The 25,695-nt window shown below is 43.0% G+C and overlaps 1 protein-coding gene across 1 annotated transcript; it reads left to right on the plus strand.

Moving 5' to 3' along the window:
• Positions 1-11,142: 11,142 nt before the first annotated feature.
• On the plus strand, positions 11,143-13,029 carry LOC100285849 (uncharacterized). Its single transcript, NM_001372345.1, has one exon. The coding sequence runs from the start codon at positions 11,357-11,359 to the stop codon at positions 12,740-12,742; it is 1,386 nt and encodes a 461-aa protein (NP_001359274.1). The 5' UTR covers positions 11,143-11,356; the 3' UTR covers positions 12,743-13,029.
• Positions 13,030-25,695: the final 12,666 nt, after the last annotated feature.

Genomic DNA, 25,695 nt, shown 5'->3' on the forward strand with positions numbered 1-25,695 from the left:
AACACTCCAAGGCCGACTTTTGTAAACAAGACCCTGGAGATCGATCCTAGAAATGAGATGATCGGTCTATTGAAGGAATATCCAGATTGTTTTGCTTGGAATTACACTAAAAATGCCTGGACTAAGCCGAGAGATCGTCGAACATCGGCTGCCTATTAAGTCCGGTTTCAGTCCTTTCAAGCAGAAAGCTAGAACCTTTCGTCCAGATCTCCTCCCACGAATCAAGGACGAAATCCATCGGCTGCTAGAAGCTAATTTTATTAGACCTTGCAGGTACGCGGAGTGGGTCTCCAATATTGTGCCGGTAGAGAAGAAGGAGTCAGGTAAGCTTAGGGTATGCATTGATTTTCGCAATTTAAATATAGCAACTCCTAAAGATGAATATCCCATGCCCATAGCCGACACATTAATCAATAATGCATCAGGAAATAAAATTATTAGCTTTCTTGATGGTAATGCCAGATATAATCAGATTTTCATGGCCGAAGAGGATGCGTCTAAAACGACCTTTATATGTCCAGGCTTCCTTGGTTTATTTGAATGGGTTGTCATGACATTCGGTCTTAAAAATGCTGGTGCTACTTATCAGAGGGCTATGAATCTGATCTTCCATGAGTTGTTAGGAAACACTGTGGAAGTCTACATTGATGATATTGTAGTCAAATCGGCTGAGTTTAGTTATCATATAGCTGATTTGCGCAAAGCCTTTGATAAAATGCGTCGGTATGGTTTGAAAATGAACCCACGTAAATGTGCTTTTGGAGTGTCGGCTGGTAAGTTTTTAGGATTTGTCATCCATGAACATGGTATAGAAATAGACCCTGACCGAATTAAGTTTATTCAGAATGTGGGGCCTCCGACTTGTAAGGTCGAAATGCAGAAGTTTCTCGGCAAGGTGAATTATTTACGGAGGTTTATTTCTAACCTAGCCGGGAAGATTGATGCCTTCACCCCTATCCTTCGGCTTAAGAATGATGCCGAATTCACTTGGGGGGCAGAGCAGCAGGAAGCATTTGATCTCATTAAAAAATACTTGTCTTCGGCTCCCGTGTTAAAAGCACCACAAGTAGGAGCACCATTCAGATTATACATTGCAGCTGAAGATAAGGTTATTGGGGCTGTTCTGACACAAGAAACTAAAGGAAAGGAGCATGTGGTGACATATCTAAGTCGGAGGTTGGTGGATGCTGAAACAAGGTACACTTTTATTGAAAGGTTATGCTTATGCTTGTTTTATGCATGCACCAAGTGTAGATGTTATTTACTGTCTAGTCATTGCACTGTTTCTGGTCAAGCCGATGTAATCAAATAAATGTTGCATAACCCAATTATGAGTGGTAGAATTGGTAAGTGGGCTTATGCGCTTATAGAATATGACTTGGCCTATGAACCATTGAAATCTATGAAAGGCCAGGTCATAGCGGATTTTATTGTAGAACATCGGATTAATGATATTCATAAACTAGACATGACATACCTTACTATTACTCCTTGGACTTTATATTTTGATGGATCGGTTTGCAATGAAGGGCAAGGCATTGGCATCGTACTTGTTTCACCAAGTGATGTCTCCTTCGACTTCTCTAGCCGATTGAAAACTTATTGCACTAATAATCAAGCCGAATATGAGGCCCTCTTATTCGGCTTGGAACTTTTAAATTGTATGGGAGTAAAACATGTGAAGGCATTTGGTGATTCTCAGCTGGTTGTCCAATAAGTGTTAGAAGAATATCAATGCTTTGATGGTACTCTAAATAGTTACCTTGAAAAATGTTGGAGCATAATCCATTCTTTTGACGAATTCAGTATCAGCATATTTCTAGAGTTGGGAATCATAGAGCTAACAATTTGGCACAAGATGCATCAGGTTATCGGATAAAACGAGGGAGATTTCACAACGCTGAAAATATGATAACCGGTGTAGGGCCAATTCCCTAGGTCGCGGACCATCCGCGTCGAGACACCGGACCGTCCGGGGTTACCAGAAATGTTCTCTTAATTGAATCGGCTGATAATGAAGCCGATGCAAGTGATTGGAGGACACCTATACTTAATTATTTACGAAACCCCAATGTCAGGACAGATAAGAACATTCGGCGTACAGCTTTCAAGTATATCTTGGTGAGTGATGAACTTTATCGCCGAACAGTCAACGACGTCCTGCTTAAGTGCTTGGGCCCAGATGATGCTATATTAGCCATGGCCGAAGTACATGAAGGAATTTGTGGTACCCATCAATCGGCTCCAAAGATGAAGTGGTTGTTGCGAAGATCTAGTTTTTATTGGCCTAACATGATAGCTGATTGTTTCAAGTACTACAAGGGTTGCCAAGTGTGTCAAAAATTCGGCGACCTGCAGTTGGTCCCTGCAGCCGAATTACATCCTATCATCAAGCCTTGGCCTTTCAGAGGATGGGGATTAGACTTTATTGGAGAAATCCATCCTTCATCATCAAAGGGGCATCGGTTCGTGTTAGTTGCCACTGACTACTTTACCAAATGGACTGAAGCCGTTGCTCTGAAGAACATGACACACAAGGAGGTAATTGAGTTCATAACTGAGCATATCATTTATAGATTCGGCATTCCCCAGACCTTGACTACAGATCAAGGAACTTCTTTTATGTCAAAAGAGGTACGTGAATTTGCTGAATTATATAGGATTAAGTTGCTTAATTTATCTCCATATTATGCTCAGGCCAATGAACAGGCCGAGTCTAGTAATAGGACGTTGATTAATTTGATAAAAAAGAAGATATCTGATAATCCTAAGCATTGGCATAAGATTTTGTCCGAAACCTTATGGGCTCATAGAATATCTAAACATAGTGCTACTAAAGTATCTCCTTTTGAGCTTGTCTATGGGCAGGAAGCAGTGTTGCCTGTGGAAATAAGTTTGAATGCTGTCAGGTTTGCCAGACAAAATGATCTAACCGTCCCTGATTATTATGATTCAATGATGGATAATATTGATGAGGTAACCGACAAGAGAGTGATAGCTTTGGGAGCAATAGAAAAGGACAAGATCATGGTAGTCAGGGCCTACAACAAGAAGGTCAAAGCAAAGTCATTTCAAGTAGGGGATCTGGTGTGGAAGACCATCTTGCCTCTAAGGAATAAAGACCGGAAGTTTGGGAAATGGTCGCCAAGCTGGGAGGGTCCTTATAAAGTAAAACAGATAATGTCTGGTAACGCCTATTTGCTACAAACATTACAAGGCAAGGATTTGCCTAAAGCTTTGAATGGACGTTTCCTCAAGCAGTATCATCCTAGTATGTGGCAAGATGCTTAAGAAAACCGATGTAATAACATCGTGTTAAGATGCTTTTGGTTCGCTCAGCTCCACCAAAAGGCAGGAGGGCATATGTTGAGTCCCATTTTGAGCGAGCGGACGGTCCACGCGTGTGGGCCGGACGGTCCGCGCGTGCGCAGAGCAGTTTAGGGTTCCGAGTTCTGTGCTACGGTTGTTAGCTAGATTCGCGGGATTCGCTCGAAAATTAGTTTGTAAAGGGTCCAGTCCCCCTCCTCTATAAATAGAGGTATACGGCCGATTTGAGCAACGAATCAAACCTTCAATCAATACAATTTACATTTTATCCTAGGAGTAGTTCTTGTCTAGTTTAGGTTTAGTCTTCCAATCCCCAAATATTCCGCTTCTCTTCGACTCTACGTCGATTAGAGGAGTCTAGGTCGGTCTACCCGAGCCTAGACGCCACCTAGGATCTCTCCTCCCCGACGGGGTCCCTCCCGGGGCCGCCGGTGATCTTCCGCCGCCCCTGCGCACGCGCGGACCGTCCGGCCCTAGGGCGCGGACCGTCCAGCCGTCAGGCAGGGAACCCTAGCTCCTGCGCCAGGTCGCGGACTGTCCGGCCCTGTGCCGCGGACTGTCCGCGCCTGACCAGAGAGCACCGCCGCTGGTTCTTTTGAAGTGATTGGTGCCTCCAAAAAGGTGTCAACAGTTAGTTAATATACATCAATATGCGAGTTAATTTAATGATCTAGTTAGCTAATTATGTGACCCATTTAGTTTTAGTTCACTTAACTACTTGTATATGCAATAACTTAATTACTTTTATGTATTTGTATCTAATATAGATATTTATGTATATAGGATAAGAACTAGAGAACGTTGTTAAAGATGAGGAGATATAGAGGACGAAAATATAGAGAACACTGCTGGAGAAAACTCATCTGGCCTCATAAGTTACGACGCCAACACATTAGATGAAAACAAAACTAAAACGCAAAGAAATCTAAATCTAAGAGCCGGTTTGGTAGCACTCTCAAGTCTCACGCACGCCTCTCCGCTCCGCTCTTTGCTCCCTACCGCTTTCAGTCCCCTTTGGCTGCACTTCTCCGGCTCCGCTCTAATCGTAGTCGCGATGGGTTAGCGTGCAACGACGCGACAGTGCGAGAATCAGGTGACGCGACAGTGCAAAATCGGGGAGCAGATGAGCGATTTCTAGCCAGAGCGGAGGGAGTTTTTATCCTTTGGTAGCGAAGGAGCGAATCGGGCGAGGAGCAGAGCTGGGAAAGAGCTGCCAAACGATCCGCTCGAATAAAAAATGTTGCATCACTCGTCTGATCCGCTCGAATCTGGACCCCTTCCATGCTCGAACCTCGCCGGCAACAACCACCCACGACCACGAGGCCACGACGCCATAAGGCTGTCCGCAGCCGTTCCCCCTAAATTTTTCCCCCTAAATCTTACTATGCAGCCACGTCAGCAAGATTCCCTCCCCTATATTTACTCGTCCCGCAACCGTTCCCCCTAAATTTTACCCTACATATCACTCTACTCATTAAATATACATTTCCCTATAACTAACATAACCAACTTGTTTTTTTATTTTTATTGTTTTGTTTGAACACGTATTCATTACCAGATGATACTTGTTGAACAAAATTTTTTTTAATTATCCTCTTAATTTAGACATACTATGTACAACATCAAATATTATATTATTTAATTGTAATCCTTCTTACATCATTTCATTTAAGATTACAATGGTACCATGGTCACATTAATTAACCTTAGCGGTATGCGGAAATGTTCCATTGATATGTGCACGAACTTTTCTGAACCACACTTACGTTGGAAGACAAACCATCTAGTCGTACGGTATAAGCCACGACTATCTTACGATGCAAGACACCGTTGGCTTTCATACGAAGCCACGGATGGCTTTCAATGCAAGCCATCTCCCCCCCACCTTTGCTCTCCCCTATATATATTCAATCAACCTCTCCCATATTGTTCGCCCATACTACTGAGTCAATCAAGTTATCCATAGCTCGGTATGTCTCAGAGTCATCCGGAAGATGAGTTTGGTTCGAGTGATTCGAGTGATAGTGAGGACGAAACTCTTTTGCTTGTGAACCTACTAACCCTCAACATTGCGGCTCAACACCATCACCGCCGACGGTCGGGTTTACCCCGCCGTGTCATTCACAGAGATCATTTCGCTGGAGAAAACCTCATCCAACATCACCTTCGTCGCTAACCCAGTGTATCCACCGCATGTGTTTCGTAGAAGGTGCGCAATTCATACATTTGTCTTATGTTATAATTTGTTCAAGTTATGACAATTATGCAATACCATTTATATAGGTTCCGCATGAGTAGGCCTTTGTTTCTCCGCATTCTGCATGGTCTTCAACAACACGATATTTACTTTACACAAAGAGTTGACGCAACTGGTATGCCCGGACTAGGACCATTACAAAAAGTTTGTGCGGCCATGCGGATACTTGCTTATAGCTTACCTTCTGATGCGGTAGACGAGTATATTCAAATTGGGGAATCAACGGCTAGGGAATGCCTCCATCATTTTTGTCGCGCAATCATTACCTGTTTTAGTGCCTGGTATTTACGCACTCCAACTCAAGATGACATAACTCGCATCATGCATAATAGTGAGTCGCGGGGTTTTCCTGGCATGTTGGGATCCATCGATTGCATGCACTGGGAGTGGAGGAACTGTCCAACGGCATGGCGAGGTCAATTTTGTGGTCGAAATGGTAGGGCATCCATGATACTTGAAGCAGTTGCATCGTATGATCTATGGATTTGGCATGCATTTTTTGGCATGCCTGGAACAAACAATGACGTTAACGTGCTCCACCGATCCCCCGTATTTGACCCAATGACTAGTGGACGAATGCCACCTGTCAATTACACAGTTAATGGTCATGCGTACAACTTCGGTTATTACCTCGCTGATGGTATTTACCCGAACTGGCCTACTTTTGTCAAAGCAATCCGACACCCATACGAGGAAAAGAAAGTGTACTTCACTCAGATGCAGGAAAGTTGCCGTAAGGATATTGAGCGTGCATTTGGAGTTCTTCAAGCCCGCTGGGCGGTGCTCCATGGACCAGCTTATGGTTGGGATCGTAATCGTTTGACAGAGATAATGACGGCTTGCATCATCTTGCACAACATGATCGTCGAAGACGAAGGGCCTTTTGCTGCAAACATTGATTTCGGAGACAACTCTTCAAGGATTGATTCATCTCAAATTATATCGGAAGGCCGTGCCGAATGGGTTATTAACCACTTTGATCTACGTCGCCAAGAAAGATCGTGCTCACTTCAAAATGATCTTGTCGAGCATTTATGGGCTCGCCGTGGAAGTATGTAATAATTATGTGTCGTAGCTGCTTAGTTCGCACTTATATTCAGTACTTCTAATGTGTTTTCGTGTAACTAAGTATTCGAATAAATAAGCTAAGTTTCCGAAATTTTGCATACAGCCGACTACATTTGTGTTGACATACTTCGATTTTGTGTAGCACACACAAGAAAACATCAGAATTCATGTTTTCTTCTACAATATATAACATACCATTCAATAGGCAATAATCTTGTTCAAACATTTATGACATCTGAGTTCATTATTGTCTAATACAACAGCAAACAACTTAAGATACACTAGTTCGACCAAACAAATAGTGTTCTCGATAATACAATTTCTTTAACGAAGCAAGATAAAATTGTCTCAAGAAGTCTCAACAACACAAGCGCACATCGAACAGAAACGTTCAGGATTGCTCAAAAGTAAATATGAACTGCTGCAATTTTTTTTCTGTTCCTTCATGACAATCCAAACTTCAGGATCTACATCTTCTTCGTTTGTGGACAAAAGCATCTGCAAACGTTGTTCTGCCGATTTGAGTTCTTCAAGTTTCAGTTCCCTTTGTCTAATGCTTAACTTTTGGGCTTCCAATTCCAATCTCTTCTTCTATATCTCCCTGTCTTCTTCAGTGCTCTTTTCTTTTTTTCCCCCTTTTCTATGGACCTCTGTATTTGTTTCTCAGTAATTTGTTGTAATCGGCTTAAGTACTCAGCGGACGAAGAAGAACCAGCTTTCTTTCTCTCAGCTTTACTGTAATCACGGCCACGGGGCCTTTTTCCTGTCAGCCCAGCGGATCCACTGTCAGTCTCCGGTGCTTCCACAGATGGACACCCCGAAGATGGTATTGATCTTGCATGTAATCCTCTAAACGAGTGTCCTTGACATATGCTCTCCCATTTCGGTTCCCCCTTCAATTGATGCCAGCAGTGCATATAATGAAATGGTTTGCTCTCCTCATGAGCGAACAAAGTTGCTGCCTTGGATGTCTGCAAAATTGGAATTTCATATATAATTAGTTGCAGCACAGACACATGTACTACATAAAATCATCGTTTCACTAGTCATACCTTATCCTCGTCACTTAGACCACTTTGTTTCTCTCTTAGGACTCTGGCGTAGTATCCAGAGAATTTACTGACATCAGCCCTGATCTTGTCCCATCTGCTGCTAAGTGCTCTGTTAAGTCTACAAGGAAATTCCCCCCTTTGTTCATTGTACCTTTTTTCAATTCTGGCCCAAAGACCCTCCCTCCTTTGTCCAGTATGGACAATAGGGTCACTACTTATTTGCAACCATGTAGTACAAAGGAGTATGTCTTCTGGAGCTGTAAAGTTTTGTTCCTTCGATTTCTTGTGTTTTTGAACTGGAGGTGCAATTTTCCCAGGACTATTGATGTCCTGAACACTTTGTTCAGCATCTGACTCCAAGTGTACAGGCATTTGAGGTATAGTGTTCGAACCCTGCAACGGTGTACTTGTATGTGATGCTGGATAAGAATCTGTGTATGGACTCACTCCAACTGAACCTAGAGGGTTCCTCACAAAATTCATGTAGTGATTCCAATAGACTGCAGATTGCGAAGCAGGGATCATGGTAGATTGGGAACTAGTATTCCCTGGCTGAATTGGAGCCCACATTGTAGTTGGACCTTGACCAGGACTAGGAAAATTAATGTTTCCCATGATGTTGCAATCGACAGGATTCTGGTGCATGTACCCCGTTGGCCATAAAGGGGGTGGTGGTGGAAATTGCTGGGCATTTGAGGGATTTGACATCGCCTGCGACGATGTCGCATTGTTGGCAGGGTCCATGCTAGGATATGTGGAGATGGCACACATTTAGTCATATGTTATAAAGTGAAGCCAATCGACAAAACGAGGTACATATACATCAGACAAAGCATATGAACAACGGTAATAATAATACCATCATGTAATGAACTTGTTCAGGAGGACCAGCAGAACATTTAAGAGTAAACATAGTTCACATACTACAACGATCTTAACATCATAATAACTTAAGGTGACGAGGTAGCATTGAGACTTAGACATACATCAGACGACTAGTTCGACAACATCACAAGTAGGAGAACCCGAGTACTTGGATGTTCAAAAGCCTATCCTTCTTGTACTGGTGGAATACATGGAACTAATAAATATTCCAATAGCTATTACGAGTTGACCTATCTGAGTCGCTGAAGTACCACTCGTCACTCACATCCGGGCAGTAGAACTCCTCTTCGTCGACAGATGGTTCAGTAACTGTTGGAGGGGTCGACGGAGATGTCGGTTCAACAGTTATGTCATCCCCCTCGTACTTAGCAATTTCAGGAAAAGCTTGGACTTTAGCCTCTAAGGCATCTTGGTGAAGCAAATCAAGTTTTTCTTTCATGGCAAAGAGGGTTCTAGCTAATATCTCTTCATCAAGCATGTGGTCTAATGCATGATCTACTAATCCACGAAGGGATTTTGCGGCATCCTCGGCACAGTCGACAAGTACTTTAAGCAAAGACTTCATGGTATCTTCTTTTGAGGATGCCATTCGGAACTGTGCTGCAAAGAACAATATATGAACAAACACGTGCATTTGCTTATGTACCATAAAGGCTATACGAATATAATATCTCCGAAAACCTTTAACAACTATGATGCCTCCGACATGTAATGATTTGAAATGTAGCATTCAAATAGCAGCATGGAACATAAAATATTTACACAAGTATGACTGCTAAGGGAAACGTGTGACAATGAGAATTAAATAAAATGTAGTAGTAGGGTATACAGATGTTTGTCATAGCTGCCTATTGACTTATAAACATTGTTGTTGTATCATTAGTTCATGGATTGAATATGCAAGCAATGCACTCAATGTAAACCAGAAACATAACTTTCATGACAGGGTTGTACAAAACATATCAAGGATACAAAAAAACAAGCAATGCACTCCATGTAACCACAAACATAACTTAAATGTGACGGTTGTAGAAAACATTGAAGGATACAAAAAACAAGCTATGTAATCCATGCAAGCACTAACATAATGTACATAATAAAGAACTGTGTGCTCATACCATAAGATGCTGTAGAAAACAAAATGTTCATGGTCAGATATTGTGAAATACGTGAGGGGTGTACACATTAGTACAAGAAAACATAAATTAGTTGTTGTAAGAATAAACAAACCTACTATATGAAGGTCCACAATATTTTTGTATCCTCCAGTCGTATACAAGGGTGACAAAAATATTTGGGATGACATACACCTAACAATATGAATGAACATCATTCATAGTAACTAACGAAGTAATGGACCATCTGATATGTTGATGACAGTTTTAAGAAGTTTAATAAACAATGAACATTACCCTTCGTTGGCTAAGGTAACACATTTTGCCTGACCCTACGACGAATCTGTGTGGTACATTAGTAAAATGAGCTGTTGTTCTGGACAGTGGGGATCAAAAATTAATTCGCAGAAGACTTGACACTTGAACGCACTATCCAAGTGAGTCCGTAGTGTAGGGATTACAAATTAATGGAATCTGCAGACGTTGTGGCCGTAATAGTAAGAACTACCATTAGTTGCAGTAAATATGGAGGATATTAAGCGGGTGAGTACCATAGAAATGTGTAACCCTAAAAGGCACACCAGATCCGTGGAGTTCTTTGAACTGCGGATTAATCGGGTCTTCTAGGATGAAATCACTTACGGTCCAAAGGATTAGTGAGTTGGTGTACAAATTACTTGTTCAAATATGCGCGCAAGAAGAACATAAACAATAGGAGTCGAAGGGCGTACCTGAAGATCCGGAGATTTGGGCGGAGAGAAGAGGAATCGAAGCGTTGATTCCCGGAGCCGATGAAGGCGTCGATGCTCGGAGCGGCAAACGAAGCTAGCGCTCGCGAGGAACCTCGACGGAGCCGGATTTGCGGCCGCTTCGTCTTCGCTCGCGACTGGAGGTGGTTGGTGACCAACTCCACTTCGTCTTCCACAGCCCCGACGGGGACCGGCGCGGTCGCAACCTTTCCGCGCACGAATCGCCGACGCCTCGTCCGAAATCGCAGACGCCTCCAACGGGACAGAAGACGACCGCGAAGGTTCCGGTCGGTGGCGCGGGCGGAGTCTTCCGCGTGAAGCCGTGGAGGAGGAGTGCACAGTCGCGCGCTGCATCTGGGGTGAGAGAGAAGAGGGTCGCGGCGGAGGGGGCGCGTAGCAACGAGCGTTGCGGCTTCAAGGGGTGAACAGTATCCCCTATACCGTCTACAGTGATAGGGGAGGGGAGGGGAAGGGGGGAGCGCTGCAGTCAGTCTAAGGGGCCCTTCCCCGCTCCCGCCGCCAATAGGGGGCTCCCACCTCACCCCCTCCTCGCGGCTCCACCGCACGGTTCAACTGAGCCGACCCCACCCGTCAGGTCCGCGTGCCCGCCTCCCGTTGGTCCGCCGAGCACCACATCACACCGCTACATACAAATAAATAAGCGAGACACCGGCGCCCAACGACTTCCCAAATCCCGTGTGCTGGCGTGCTCGAGCCCACATCCCAACCATATACGAGACGAGCCGACGTTCCCCCGGGCCCCCAAGGAAAACCATGTGCTGTGCCCGCCAGGTGCCACTAAATCGGTAGCGCATGCTAGCACTGAGACGGAGCTCCCAGTAACGGCAACAACAAGCAGCAGCAGCCAGACAGCCAGTAGTAACACAGTAACCGGCAGAGGCCATGGCGAGATCAAGGCAGGAAGGGGAGGCCGGAGGAGAGGAGCGGAAGCTGGTCCTGGGCAAGTACGAGCTGGGCCGCCTGCTGGGGCAGGGCACCTTCGCCAAGGTGTACTACGCGCGGGACCTGAGCGCCGCCGCCGGCACGGGCAGCACCAGCGTGGCCATCAAGGTGATCGACAAGGCGCGGCTGCGGCGCATGGAGGGGATGGTGGAGCAGCTGCGCCGGGAGATCTCCATCATGCGGATGGTGCGCCACCCCAACGTGGTGGGCATCCGGGAGGTGCTCGCCAGCCGCTCCCGCGTCTTCGTGGTCATGGAGTACGCGCGCGGCGGGGAGCTCTTCGCCAAGGTGGCCCGGGGCCGCCTCACCGAGGACCACGCGCGGCGCTACTTCCAGCAGCTCGTGGCCGCCGTCGGCTTCTGCCACCGCCGCGGCGTCGCGCACCGGGACCTCAAGCCCGAGAACCTGCTGCTCGACGGGGACGGCCGGCTCAAGGTCACCGACTTCGGGCTCGCCGCGCTGCCCGAGCAGCTGCGCCACGACGGCCTGCTCCACACGCAGTGCGGCACCCCCGCGTACGTCGCGCCCGAGGTGCTCAGGAAGCGCGGCTACGACGGCGCCCGCGCCGACCTCTGGTCCTGCGGCGTCGTGCTCTACGTCCTGCTCTGCGGCTTCCTCCCGTTCCAGCACGACAACTGCGCCAAGATGTACCAGAGGATCTTCAAGGCCGAGTACCAGGTGCCGCCCTGGGTGTCCGGCGACGCGCGCCGCCTCATCGCGCGCCTGCTCGTCGTCGACCCCGCCAAGCGCGCCTCTATCCCGGAGGTCATGTGCACGCCGTGGTTCAGGAAGGGCTTCGTGCCGCCCGTCCTTTCAGTTTCACCCCCGATGACGCCCAAGAAACGGCTGGACGGAGATGACGACGGCGGCGGTGCGCTCTTCGACAGCAGCAGCAACTCTGGCGCCACCTCTCCTCGGTCGTGCAACGCGTTCCAGCTCATCTCCTCCATGTCCTCCGGGCTCGACCTGTCGGGGCTGTTCGAGAACGAACAGAAGGCCGCGACCGTGTTCACGGCCCGCGCGCCGGCGGCCACCGTGGTGGAGAAGCTCGAGTCCGCAGCGCGCGCCCTGGGATTCGAGACCACCAGGGGGAAGGGCTGGAAGGTGAGGATGGAGGCTAAGGCCGGGGGCACAAACGGACGGCTCGCTGTCACCGCCGAGGTGCTCGAGGTGGCCGTGGACGTGGCCGTCGTCGAGTTCGCGCACGACGCCGGGGACGCGCTGGACTTCAACAAGTTCTGCGCTGTGGACGTCCGTCCGGGGCTCGCGGAAATCGTCTGGGCGTGGCAGGGCGACAGCCCGGCCGCCGTCGTTGGGACCGCGTGAACCTACGGCCGCCCGTTCGTCCTGGCGTCCACGCCTGTTGGAGCCAGCCTTACACGGCTGCATCGGCATCATGTAAAGTTTCCGTTGTTGCTTCGAGACAGCCATGGCTAGTTCGTTATGAGTCGTATGTTGTACAGGAAGAGAACAAGTGCAAAACTGAAGAGAGGTTTCTGTCGACACGAGAGCCGAATCGAGCCGGGAGTGTTCGATCGGCTTGCAAAGTTTTGTAGATCATATAATCGCTATTTTGTGGAGATGCGCACATACACAATTTTGTTTTGGTCGCCATATGATTTTTGCCCATCTGAATGATTGTGCCATTCGCAATTAAATCAAATTATTACTATGTGGTTTCCAGAGCAGCTAAGGGGACTGTTAATAAGAATATGCAGATTCTTTTGGTGTACGTTTTTTTTGGTGGGTGGGGTTCTTACTTTTAAGACTAGTTTGAGAGCCACAAAACCTAAGTAGATTAGAGATGCTATAATCCTCTTCTTAATCAGCTAGAATCTCTTTTTTATTTACATTTGAATAAGGAGAGGATTCTAGCTTCTTTAATCCTCTCTGGTTTTGTGGCTCCCAAACGAGCCTTAGTATCTAGGTACGCCGATATACGGTAAGAAATTAGGAACGAGATCCTCTGACGTGAGGAGAGGGCACTGCCGCGTGGCCCCCGCGTGCGACAGGGCCCGCGTGCAGTGACCCTACTGCCCCTGCAGTACGTCAGAGGAACCTCCTCCAAGAAATTACGGGACGATGATTGGATGATTATGCTGGCATCCAGCGGAAATTAGGAGGGTGCTTTCAAGCCTTGTTCACTCATTTCCACTCTATTTGAATTGGATGAGATAAAAAAAATTAAGACCTCGTTCGGTTACAAGGAATAAAATCTCATAATGAATTTAATTTTAATCTTAATTGTGTGAATCCATACCTCACACCCAATCCCTTCATAGATTATAATATAAACTTGTGCAAATATCTTCATAGATTTGTTCCATACCTAATGAGCCATGGATAGAATTATAGCATCATGTCTTCCATAGTTTAAAAAATTCTTAAAACATTGGGTTATAATCTATGATGGGTCTAACCAAATAAAAAAATTAAGTAGGCTTGAATTATTTTGGGGCATGAATTGTGACAAGGATTTAATTCCAATCCATGATAATTTAAAGTTGGATTGGTATAAATAAACAAGGCCAAAGAAGGATTGTGACCCGTTAGGATTTTAAGTCACTCAATCTCGTTCAATTCATATAAGTTGAGATTAAAACCAGCAGGCCCTCAAGGGAAACCAATCTTGATTAACTGGTTTGTCTATGTTTATGCTATCTTTTTAAAGTATGTAAAGATTTTCCCCAATAATTAGATAACTACGGATCGTAACATGAGTAAAAAAAACATATAGACATGAATACATGATAGGTGGTGTCCTATTAACAAATCTTTGACATAAATGCAATACACACCAGAAGATTCTCAGTTTTGGAGTGGCCTTACCAAGGACGAGAATGATTTTTTGGCCGATGAAAGATTCAAAGTACGAAGCAGCAGGAAATTAGCTTTTGGGAGGATACTTGGTTGGAAGATAAGCCTTTTAGGTAGATATATCTCAATCTGTATAGGATAGTAAGGAGAAAGGGTGATACAATAGCAAATGTTCTATGGATTGTACCACTTAATGCCTTGTTCGGTTGTGTTTGGATTGAAGAGAATTGAGGAGATTAAATTTCCTTCTATTTTGAATAGAAGGAAATTTAATCTCCTCAATTCTCTTCAATCCAAACACAACCGAACAAGGCCTAATGTGTCATTCAAGATAGGTTTGCTTAGCCAAAAAAATGACTTCTTGGTATGGTCTAGTGTCTAAAGTAGTCCCTGTAAACCTTACGAACGAGAGGAATGTGTTTCTTTGGAATCTTAGTAAGAACGACGTATTTACAGACTGATCCATCTATAAGATTATGATATACTCCTTTCGTCTCAATATATAAGTCGTAACCACCTCTGCTTTAAAGAACAAAAAATACATTTAATTCTTTCTATACTACTGTATTGATGTGCGTATGCTTAAGAGAGCACGCCTTATATTATGCGACAAGAATAAAAAGTGGTTAGCTTAGCAAAAAAACAAGAAAAGTGTCAAGTGTTACTTTGTACTATTTTTGAGATTATTCAACATTTTTATTACCACTTTGTGAGATCTGTTTGGAATATTGTGCCTTTTGTATTTGGAATTCAACCATCCACTAGCATTGCTAATATATTTGGTTATTGGCTAAATGGCTTGTCTCTTTAGTTCAGAAGCCAAATTTGTTAGGGTCAGTTGCACTGTGCTATGTTGGGTTCTATGTTTGAAAAAAAATGATATAGTCTTTATTCTTTAACAACACCAAGTCTGTTATATATTGTAGGTAATTTTTAGGAGGACATAGTAGATTTTACAGTGGTCTCTGCACTCTGCTACACAAGAAAGAGTAATAACTAGCGTTCAAATATGGATGCACAAACTTAAAAATAATGACCATCGCGGTCTTCAAAAAGTTCGAGTGGAGCTTTAGGAACTAAATTGAGTCCTAATTCATTTTCCAAGCTGGTAGTCGTTTGGCTTAGATGGGTTGAACTTTGTTGCTTTTATTTCCTTCTCTTGGATATAAGAGTTTAAATTTCATCGCTTTGAATTATATTTGACTTTTAGTTGTGTGCCATCTACGGATGGTAGATGCTGAAATTTTAGTTCCATTATCTAAAAAAGGTTATTCTTAAACAGCCATGGATATTTGGCTATTCATATAAGTCTTCAGGACTACCAGTCTACCACCACGACCAGATGTTCAGTGAGGTGGAAATTTTGGTGCTCCAAAGTTAATTACACGATAATGATTTAGGGTCCTTGCAATTATTTGATATATTTAACTTAAAATCCTTTTCTTGCGGAAGTGGTCATTATAGTAGTTCCTCTCACGTGTCCTATTCGAAATTGATTATGGCTCCGACTTCGTTTTTTGGTTGATTAATTAAGATGCACAATTCATGATGGCAAGCAATAATCAAATGGCTTTTCGCCCTTTCCCAACCCCGAGTTAAATTAATGTCACATTTTTCGTTGGAACCTAATAACTGTGCTTGTGTATTATTGATAACGAAAAAACTAAGGACCACTAGTATGATCTTTGATAATAATAAAGTGAGCTGAGTATCAGATAGTTGAAAGCCCCATGTTGGCGAGGTTTAAAGCGATATGTTTAGTTTTGGTAGCTGAGACAACCAGTAGATTAATCTTTACCCTAGTGACATTGCTCTAATTTATTTGACAAAACGTTTGAGAGTTAGTAGAGTTAGTATGCTTGCGAATAGACGAGAGTATGCTCTCAGTGCAATTGATTTATATGCACCTGACGTGTTGGGTGGTACACCAAACATGTGCACTAGATACATGATTTGTTCTCTCACTCACTATAGTTTTCGTCCGAGTACCAAGAGGTCCAATGTGCACAGGATGTGCCTAACCAGATAGGAGACACAGAGAGTAGTAAAGTGAGTTATTCAACTATAACATGCATCAGACGTGTCTGGTGCTAGCACTTGATGCCACACCGAACAAGAAACTCAAAGAGCATTTGAATTGGTATTTCAGCTCTAACAAGTATCGAACTTGTGACAAGCAATAATGTCTAGTTTTGAGCTGTTGGGATGTAACCATTGGAGATGCACCGAATGTGTCCAGTGCGATCATCGATGGTCCACCAGTTATGTTTGATGCCATCACAATCAACCCACCAAGAGGATAACAACTATATTTCTTTGGGATTCCATAAATAGATCTTGTGGCTTGCTTTGGCCATACTCTTAGCATCCTATACACTTGTGCACACCTCTTGAGGGATGAGTAACACACTCCACGCACTTGCACCTCTTGAGGGATGGTGAATCACATTTAGTTTATGCATCTTGTGACACTAGTTGAGTGACTTAGGCTAGTTATTCTCTTGTTACTCTTAGTGATTCTCATCACCTAGCTAGTCCGAAGTTTGTGGAATCCCTGAGAGGCTACTGGAGATTGTTGCCAACTCCAGTCGTTGAATATAATGGGCTCTTATGGTCATCCCTCACTAGAGATTCAAAAAGAGCAACTCTAGTGGAATTGTGGATAGTTGTAGTGCCTCTCTAGTGTGGTTCTTACGATGCCCCATTGTTGGGATGGCATGTTATATCAATTATTACATCAACCACATAGCTTAGACTCACCACAATGAGGACACAAACCACCAACAAGAAATCAAACCTCGGGATAAATCATAGTCATTATTCTTTTGTCTTGTTAGGTTTAATCGCTATCACACTTTCATTTATATTCATATGTTTGTCTTGAGTGGTAGTTGCTTGAGTAGCTCTAGAGTAGCTTGTAGTTGTAACTAGTTATTAACTCTCTAGTGTATTTGTGTAGTTGCTAGTTTGTGTGCTTGAGTGAAATCAACTTAGAGACATAGCAACTAGATTTGTTCAAGGGGTATGCTTGTTGTGAAATAGATCTAGAGCAAGAAGTAGCATTAACACCACCTTCTATACTAATTAAACTTTGTTGTAGTGTTTTGTGGTCATGTAAGAAATTTTTATAGGCTATTCACCCTCTCTAGCCATTTAGGTACTTTACTAAAAAATGTTGCATATTTTGATTTGATTACCTCTCTTCATGTAGTTTATACCAAAAAATGCACATAAAATATCAAGAGAAAAAAATCCAAGAAAACAAAGCCATCTAACAACTCTAGACATAACATAGAACTCTAGATGGCATTGGAAAAAATTCCTTCTTATTTCTCATTTTAATTTTATTATTTGTTTTCCTTTCAAATTTACTAGAGCATCATGGTAACAAATTTTTTTCAAGGTTAACATATGAGAAAATCCACAACTAATTCCATTCATTCATTGTGTAGCAGCCTAAAATAGTGTGTTCTGCATTTTCTACTACAATGTAATGTAGAAGGAGACAGAAAAATTGTCAATAAGCTATGAGCACATCTTTTCATTGGTCATTAATGGTTATATACACACACAGGGGAAGAGGAGATTCTAGGAGAATGGCCCAGCTGCCATATCCCAAGATGTGAATTGTGCACATATATGTGGTCATGGGAATTCTAGTGCATGAGAGGAACTTCCACATACTACAGAACATGAGATCGTGGTTTGACTAGCAAGATATTTCCCCATCGATTTAGTCTAGATGATGAGACCATACTACAAACTATTTGTAACAATACCCCTTGATTGAATATATTTTTGAGATTAATGAATGGTATAATTCCTCCAAAAATTCCCATAGGACAAAAAGGATAAAAATATTGATAGACATGCCACTAAAACTCCTTAAAACACAATGGGAAAATAAGGAGAAAGATATAGCATATAGTGATTACTGTCTCATTATAAACTTATATGAGAAAATCTTTTGAAGAAAAAAAGTCAAGTATAGTTTAGAGGTCAATATATTTATTTGTTATCTCTTAAAAAACCCTACAAAGGAAACAAGGAATATGACATATACTTATGTTAATACTTCTGATTAAAATCTTTATATGAGAAACCTTATGAGAAAAATACATTAAAGAAAAGAGTGTAATATATATGATGCTCTAGACAAACCATGTCTAGGGAATTTCTCCCCTTGAACCTTACAGTACAAGTCTATAAGTCATCGCATACAAAGTTTTAACATATTTCTCAAATAATAAAGCTAACATGGACTTAGTGAACAACTTAGCAAATCATCACATGATTTAGTTTGCGAGATATTTATTTCTCCTCTCTATTGTAATTCATGGGGATAAAACAATATGGGAGAAATATGCTTGGCGATATTTCTTTTGATATAACATATCTGCATCTGTGTAACAAGCTACATTATCTTCATAGATAATCGTTGGTGAGTCAAGAACACCAATATTACAAGACAATTGTATGTGGCTAATCATTCTGTGAAGCCAAATACATTCATGTGATGCCTTATAGTGCAACTAATTTTAGAACAATTTGTCGATGTAGTCACCAAAGTTTGTTTGATGTTCCGACTGCCCATGTCAACTAAAGCTTTCTAGTAGTTTCAGCTGTTGGATCAAACTCTTCTAGGGCAACAACTTACAGAGAACCCTGATAAATGGTTGTATGTCTGGGGGCCAACACTACTCATAGAAATCATACACACACATGATGGGCCACTTGATAGTACAACCAACCTTTATGTTGATGTGGAAATCAAAATGCCAGCCCAAGCAAAAAATTCTTGTTTTGGATGATTCTTCAAGATAAACCGAATACAAGATTAATGCTTAGGAGAAGGAATATGGAACTGGAATCATACAATTGTGAAAACTGCATACTGTTGAAAGAAAAAACCATGTCCCATCTCTTCTTAAAATGCAATTTTGTGGGAAGATGCTAGAACCTGATTGGAGTAACCTCGTCATATACCTCCAATATTCATGTGGCAGTACACCACATGCGAAGGCAAATAAATAGGCCCGAGAACATGGAAATAATAATCATAATGATGTGGTGTACTTGGAAATGTAGGAATGGATGGACTTTTGAAAACATCCTCCAACAACATCAAGCTACAAAGAACTATTAAAAAAAGAGATGTTTCTCATTTGTTATAGAATAAAGCAAAATGTAGTTGTTGCTACCAGACTTTAGATAAGGCACTTGTAATATCTAAAACACACATGTACATATGAATTTATTTAATAAAATATTGTATGGACGCCCCCTACAGTGATTAGATAAAAAAACCAAAGTCTGTTTGGAAGACTTCTACAAACTAGTTGTTCCATTAGGTAACGAAGCCTATTTATAATTTACCATTATGGAGATCAGATAAATATACATCGTAAGTGTATCCAACCATATTAGAAATTGAGCCCCTTTTAAAAAATAGTACAACATAACATATATGAGGTTATGTTTTACCACAGTCCAATAATGTTTGGTAGGAGTGGCGTTGTGTTGATCTAGCAAGTCTACTACAAATCACAACAAGAGCTACAGTTATTTTCGGCGGCCCCCAATATTTTCGGCGGCCAGGAGAGGGCCGCCGAAAATAAGTTGTTATTTTCGACGGTCTAACACAGCCGCCGAAAATAATACTATTTTCGGCGGCCTCTGACACAGCCGCCAGAAATAGGGTGCTATTTTTGGTGGCCCTACCCTAGCCACCGAAAATAGCGTTTTTAAAAACCGTCGGGTCCCTTCTTCTCCATTGTTTCTCTCCTCTCTCTCTCACCCGAACAGAAAGCCGCCGCGTGCCTCCTCGCCACCGCGCCGCCGCCTACTCCGCCACCGTGCCGCCGCCTGCGTCGCCGCCCGCGCCCGCCCCTGCGCCGCCGCCCGCGCGCGCCGCTGCACGCCCCGCGCGCGTTGTCCGCCATCGCCGACCATCCCCTGCGTCGTCCGCCACCCTGCCCGCACGTCGCCGACCGTCCCCACGTCGTTCGTCCCCGCGCTGCTCGCCCGCCGGCCTGTCCGCCACTCCGCCGCCGTCGTCGAGCCGCCGCATCGAGAGAAGGTAATTTTTTTTGCGTATTTTATTTCTTATTTTCGGCTGTTGTTATTTAGGTGCCGCCGAAATTATTATATATTTGTAATTGCGTTTGTTTGATTACTGTTTGTGGTTCGTATTATTGTTTAATTTGATTTCATTAATGTATTAGTGAATATGTGATTTAGGGATTAGGGGCATATTGTATTTAGGCATTAATTTCATATTAATATGTTGTACTATTATATTATTAGCTTTAATAGTATATTATATTGGTACGTAGAATAGTTGCATAATTAGTGTATGTGGTACTTAGTTTCATTTGATTAATATTATATCATTGTTTGTTTCGTATATAAGTAATATTATTTAGTGGCAGCGAAGTTATGCAGCCGAATTTTTTTGGGTCCTGCTAGGTTCATGTGGGTTTAGAACCTATCCTTGCCTATACATGTAGGATCGATACCTTTGACGAAGTTGAATAATATTTTCATGATATGGTTCGGTTTAACAGTCTCAGGAATGGCTGACGATCGTGCAGGGATGTACAATGGTTGGAGTGGGAATGGATGTCATTCTGATGATTGGGTAACCAAGACCAAAGATTTTGTGGACCATGTATTCTCCTTGTCATTAACCGGCACTGTCAGATACCCTTGTAGGCGGCAAGAAAACAATATATTTCTTAATAAGGAAAGAGTTAGTCTAGATCTTTGTCAGTTTGGATTTATGCCCGGATATGAGGTGTGGAAACATCATGGTGAGGTAGTATCCAATCGGAATGTAGAAGAGGAGGAGAACAATGTTTGGGCTAGCGATGATGCGATGCATGAGATGCTAGATTCGCTACATCCAGAATTAAACCTAAGCTCCGAGGATCCTGCCACACCAGAGGTTTCTAGATTTTTTAAACTACTAAAAGACTCTGAAGAGCCGTTGCATGAACACACAGATGTGAGTATACTCACTTTTGTGACTCGGCTCATGGTCATTAAGTCTAAGTACTTTTTCTCGAACAATTGTTACAATGAGATTTTAAAGTTATTAGGAGATGTGCTCCCAAAGCCCAATAAGTTGCCTAAAGACATGTACCATTCAAAGACAATTATCAAAGGTCTCGGTATGGATTATGAGAAGATTGATGTGTGCAAAAATAATTGTATGCTTTTCATGAAGGAGCATGCGGAAGAGAAAAAATGTCTAAAATATGGACAATTTAGATTTGTGGAAGTTGTTAATGATGAGGGTGAGAAGGTGATGACAGATGTTGCACATAAGCAGCTCTGCTACCTGCCACTAACTCCTCGAGTGAAACGGATGTTTCTATCTAAAAAAACCGCTATGCACATGCGATGGCACAAAGAAGGTGTCCGTGATAACGATGACCTAATCATGCACCCTTCAGATGGGGATGCATGGAAGGCTCTCGACACGTTTGATCCTGACTTTGCAGCTGATCCGAGGAATGTTCGAATCGGCCTCGCGACCGATGGCTTCACACCTTTTGGTCAAATGGCATCATCATACTCATGTTGGCCGTCTTTGTTATTCCATACAACCTTCCACCTTCTCTTTGTATGAAATATGAATTTATATTTATTTTCTTAATCATTCCTGGCCCAGACTATCCAATTTGTAAGAAACATGAGTTCTCCAACAACACTAAGACATAGAAATTTAGGTCCCATAATTTCTTCCCCATCATCCGCGGTATCTAGGTTTAAAGACCAAAGAACCACATGACTTTAGGAGGGATATGATTTGTCCCTATTAAATTTTCCAATACCTTTTGGATATAGGTAAATTGATGCATTAAAACTCCAATTAAAAGGTTCTCAAGGTACAATACTAATAAAAATTTGGTGTGACCTAAATCATCCAAATTAAACTCTATCTATAGTTGATTGCATGCCTTATCAATATCTTATTGGTTGTCAATCGGTGTTTAAAAGTTGACTATACCTCTAGGTGAGTTGTGATGTGCCCCCAGTAAAATTAGTCTAGATGATGTGCAAACTATTTGTAACAGTTTTGTCATCCTTCATACTAATCTTGCACGTCCGCGATCGTCTTACAATGCAGGTTAACATGTCATGCATTTAATTCTCCCTTGCACTTAACAACTAAATTTAGGTAGCGTGAAGCTCTTCTAGACGAAGTTGGCTACACGATGAGCATCACCACTCTTGGAATTGAGAAGCTTTACCAGACACTTCCGAGTATCTGTGCTACATGTTGAAATGGAGTACCATGTACAACTTGTATTTTAGTTCAGTGAACTCTATCATAAGTTAGCAAGTACCCCACGTGTGTGGCAACACTTGTAGAGTACTGCTCATGCAAAGACCTTTCTCACATTTGATATCCTTGCGGTTGTCTCCAGCAGATCGTGCATATGGTCGTACAAAACACACATCGGTGTTTGTGTCACATTGAATGTTTGAATATCAGTTATGAATACTAAATATAAGCTTAATTAGGTTTAATAAATTTGTCTCGCCTTTTAGTCTTCAGCTGTGTAATTTGTTTTATAATTAGACTATATTTAATGTCAATAATTATCATTCAAACATTCGATGATATCAAGACTAAAAGGGGAACCAAACACCAATCTTCTGTTTCTTCGCGGATGGAGATGCTTGTGTAGCTCGTCGTCGATTTGATGTTTTCCTAATGATGAGTCACAACCTCAGGAGCACCAAGTGGAACGACCATGGAATTGTGAAGCTAATCCTAAGGTCACTTTTTTTTGCAATCCTACACCAGTGCAATTAATTCGTGAAAATCCTAGGTATGTGGAGATGTCTCCCAATGAGGTGATTAGTAAGTTTGTGAGTTTTGAACTTATGGTGAAAGACTCCAAATACATTGGGAACAAGGATCATGGTGCCACCTCCACTCTTGAGCCACAACCCATTGCATTAAAGGCAACCAAAGAAAAGGAGGAAACCACACCAAACAAGGGGCTCCAAATCAACACCTCCAAGCTTGATAAGGAGGAGATGGGTCCAATCATCAAGTGCTTCCGATAGATCTTCAAGCAACGGAAGGCGAAGGAGTACAAACCCCATTCCAAGAGGTTTTGCGATCGATGTGGTAAGTCTGGTCATTATATAGCTAAATGTCCATATGCTAGTGATAGTGATAGGGACGATAAAAGAAGGGAAAGGAGAAGACGGTGAAGAAGAAATTCTACCACAAGAAGAAGGGCGACGAGACACATGTTGGGAGAGAGTGGGACTCTGACGAGGCTGCCGCCAATATTGTCGTCAACAAGGGACTTCTCTTCCCCAATATCGGTCACAAGTGCTTCATGGCCAAGGAGGGCTGAAAGTCGCCTAGAGGAGGGGTGAATAGGGCGAATCTGAAATTTATAAACTTAAGCACAACTACAAGCCGGGTTAGCGTTAGAAATATGAACGAGTCCGAGAGAGAGGGCGAAAAAAACAAATCGTGAGCAAATAGGAAGTGAGACACGATGATTTGTTGTACCGAGGTTCGGTTCTTTCAAACCTACTCCCCGTTGAGGTGGTCACAAAGACCGGGTCTCTTTCAACCCTTTCCCTCTCTCAAACGGTCACTTAGACCGAGTGAGCTTCTCTTCTCAATCAAACGGGACACAAAGTCCCCGCAAGGACCACCACACAATTGGTGTCTCTTGCCTCGGTTACAATTGAGTTGATCACAAGAAAGAATGAGAAAGAAAAGAAGCAATCCAAGCGCAAGAGCTCAAATGAACACAAGTCACTCTCACACTAGTCACTATTTGATTGGGAATGATCTTTGGACTTGGGAGAGGATTTGATCTCTTTGATGTGTCTTGTATTGAATGCTATAGCTCTTGTAAGGTGTAGGAAGTCTGAAAACTTGGATGCAATGAATGGTGGGTGGTTGGGGGTATTTATAGCCCCAACCACCAAAAGTAGCCGTTGGTGGAGGCTGCTGTCGACGGGCGCACCGGACAGTCCGGTGCGCCACCGGACACTGTCCGGTGTGCCAGCCACATCACCCGACCGTTAGGGTTCGACCGTTGGAGCTTCTGTCTTCTGGGTCACCGGACAGTCCGGTGGTGCACCGGACAGTCACTGTGCACTGTCCGGTGCGCCTTCTGGCGCTGCTCTGACTCTATCGCGCACTGTAGCGCATTGAATGCGTTTTGCAGACGACCGTTGGCGCGAAGTAGTCGTTGCTCCGCTGGCACACCGGACAGCCCGGTGGTGCACCGGACATTCCGGTGAATTATAGCGGAGCGGCTCCCAAAATTCCCGAAGGTGAGCAGTTCGGAGTGGAGTTCCCTAGTGCACCGGACACTGTCCGGTGGCACACCGAACAGTCCGGTGCGCCACACCAAGGCACACTTCGGTTGTCTTTGACTCTCTTTGTTTGAACCCTTTCTTGGTCTTTTTATTGGTCTATTGTGAACCTTTGGCACCTGTAAAACTTATAATCTAGAGCAAACTAGTTAGTCCAATTATTTGTGTTGGGCAATTCAACCACCGAAATCAATTAGGAAAAGGTGTAAGCCTATTTCCCTTTCAATCTCTCCCTTTTTGGTGATTGATGCCAACACAAACCAAAGCATATATAAAAGTGTATAATTTAACTAGTTTGCATAAAGTAAGTGCAAATGTTGCTTGGAGTTGAAACCAATATACTTATCTCAATAGATGTGCATGGATGGTTTTCTTCTTTATTGAAATTTTGGACCACATTTGCACCACTTGTTTTGTTTTTGCAAACTCTTTTGGAAAATCCTTTTCAAAAACCTTTTGCAAATAGTCAAAGGTATATGAATAAGATTGAAAGAAGCATTTTCAAGATTTGAAATTTTCTCCCCCTGTTTCAAATGCTTTTCCTTTGACCTAAACAAAACTCCCCCTCAATGAAATTCACCTCTTAGTGTTCAAGAGGGTTTTAAAATTTTTTGAAGATACTAGAACTTTCTCCCCTTTTTGAACACAATAAGATATCAATTTGAAAACTTCATTTTTTAAATTTGGTGGTGGTGCGGTCCTTTTGCTTTGGGCTCATACTTTCTCCCCCTTTGGCATGAATCGCCAAAAACGGATACTTGTGAGTGAAATATAAGCCCTTTTCCAAACTTTCTCCCCCTTTGGCAAACAAAAAATATGAGTGAAGATTATACCAAAGTGGAGAATGATGCGGAGTACCGGCAAATACAATTTGAGTTGAGTGGAAGCGCCTTCTTTGCCAAATACTCCATTTCCCTTTCAATATCTGTGACTAAGCATGAGATGACACTTGAAAAACACATTAGTCATAGACATAAAAGAGATATGATCAAAGGTATAAAAATGAGCTATGCGTGCAAAGAATCAATCAAAATTCCTGGAATCAAGAATATTTAGCTCATTTCTAAGTTTGGTAAAGGATTGCTCATCTAAAGGCT

This window comes from Zea mays, chromosome 2, assembly GCF_902167145.1.
Source record: "Zea mays cultivar B73 chromosome 2, Zm-B73-REFERENCE-NAM-5.0, whole genome shotgun sequence".
Lineage (NCBI taxonomy): Eukaryota > Viridiplantae > Streptophyta > Magnoliopsida > Poales > Poaceae > Zea > Zea mays.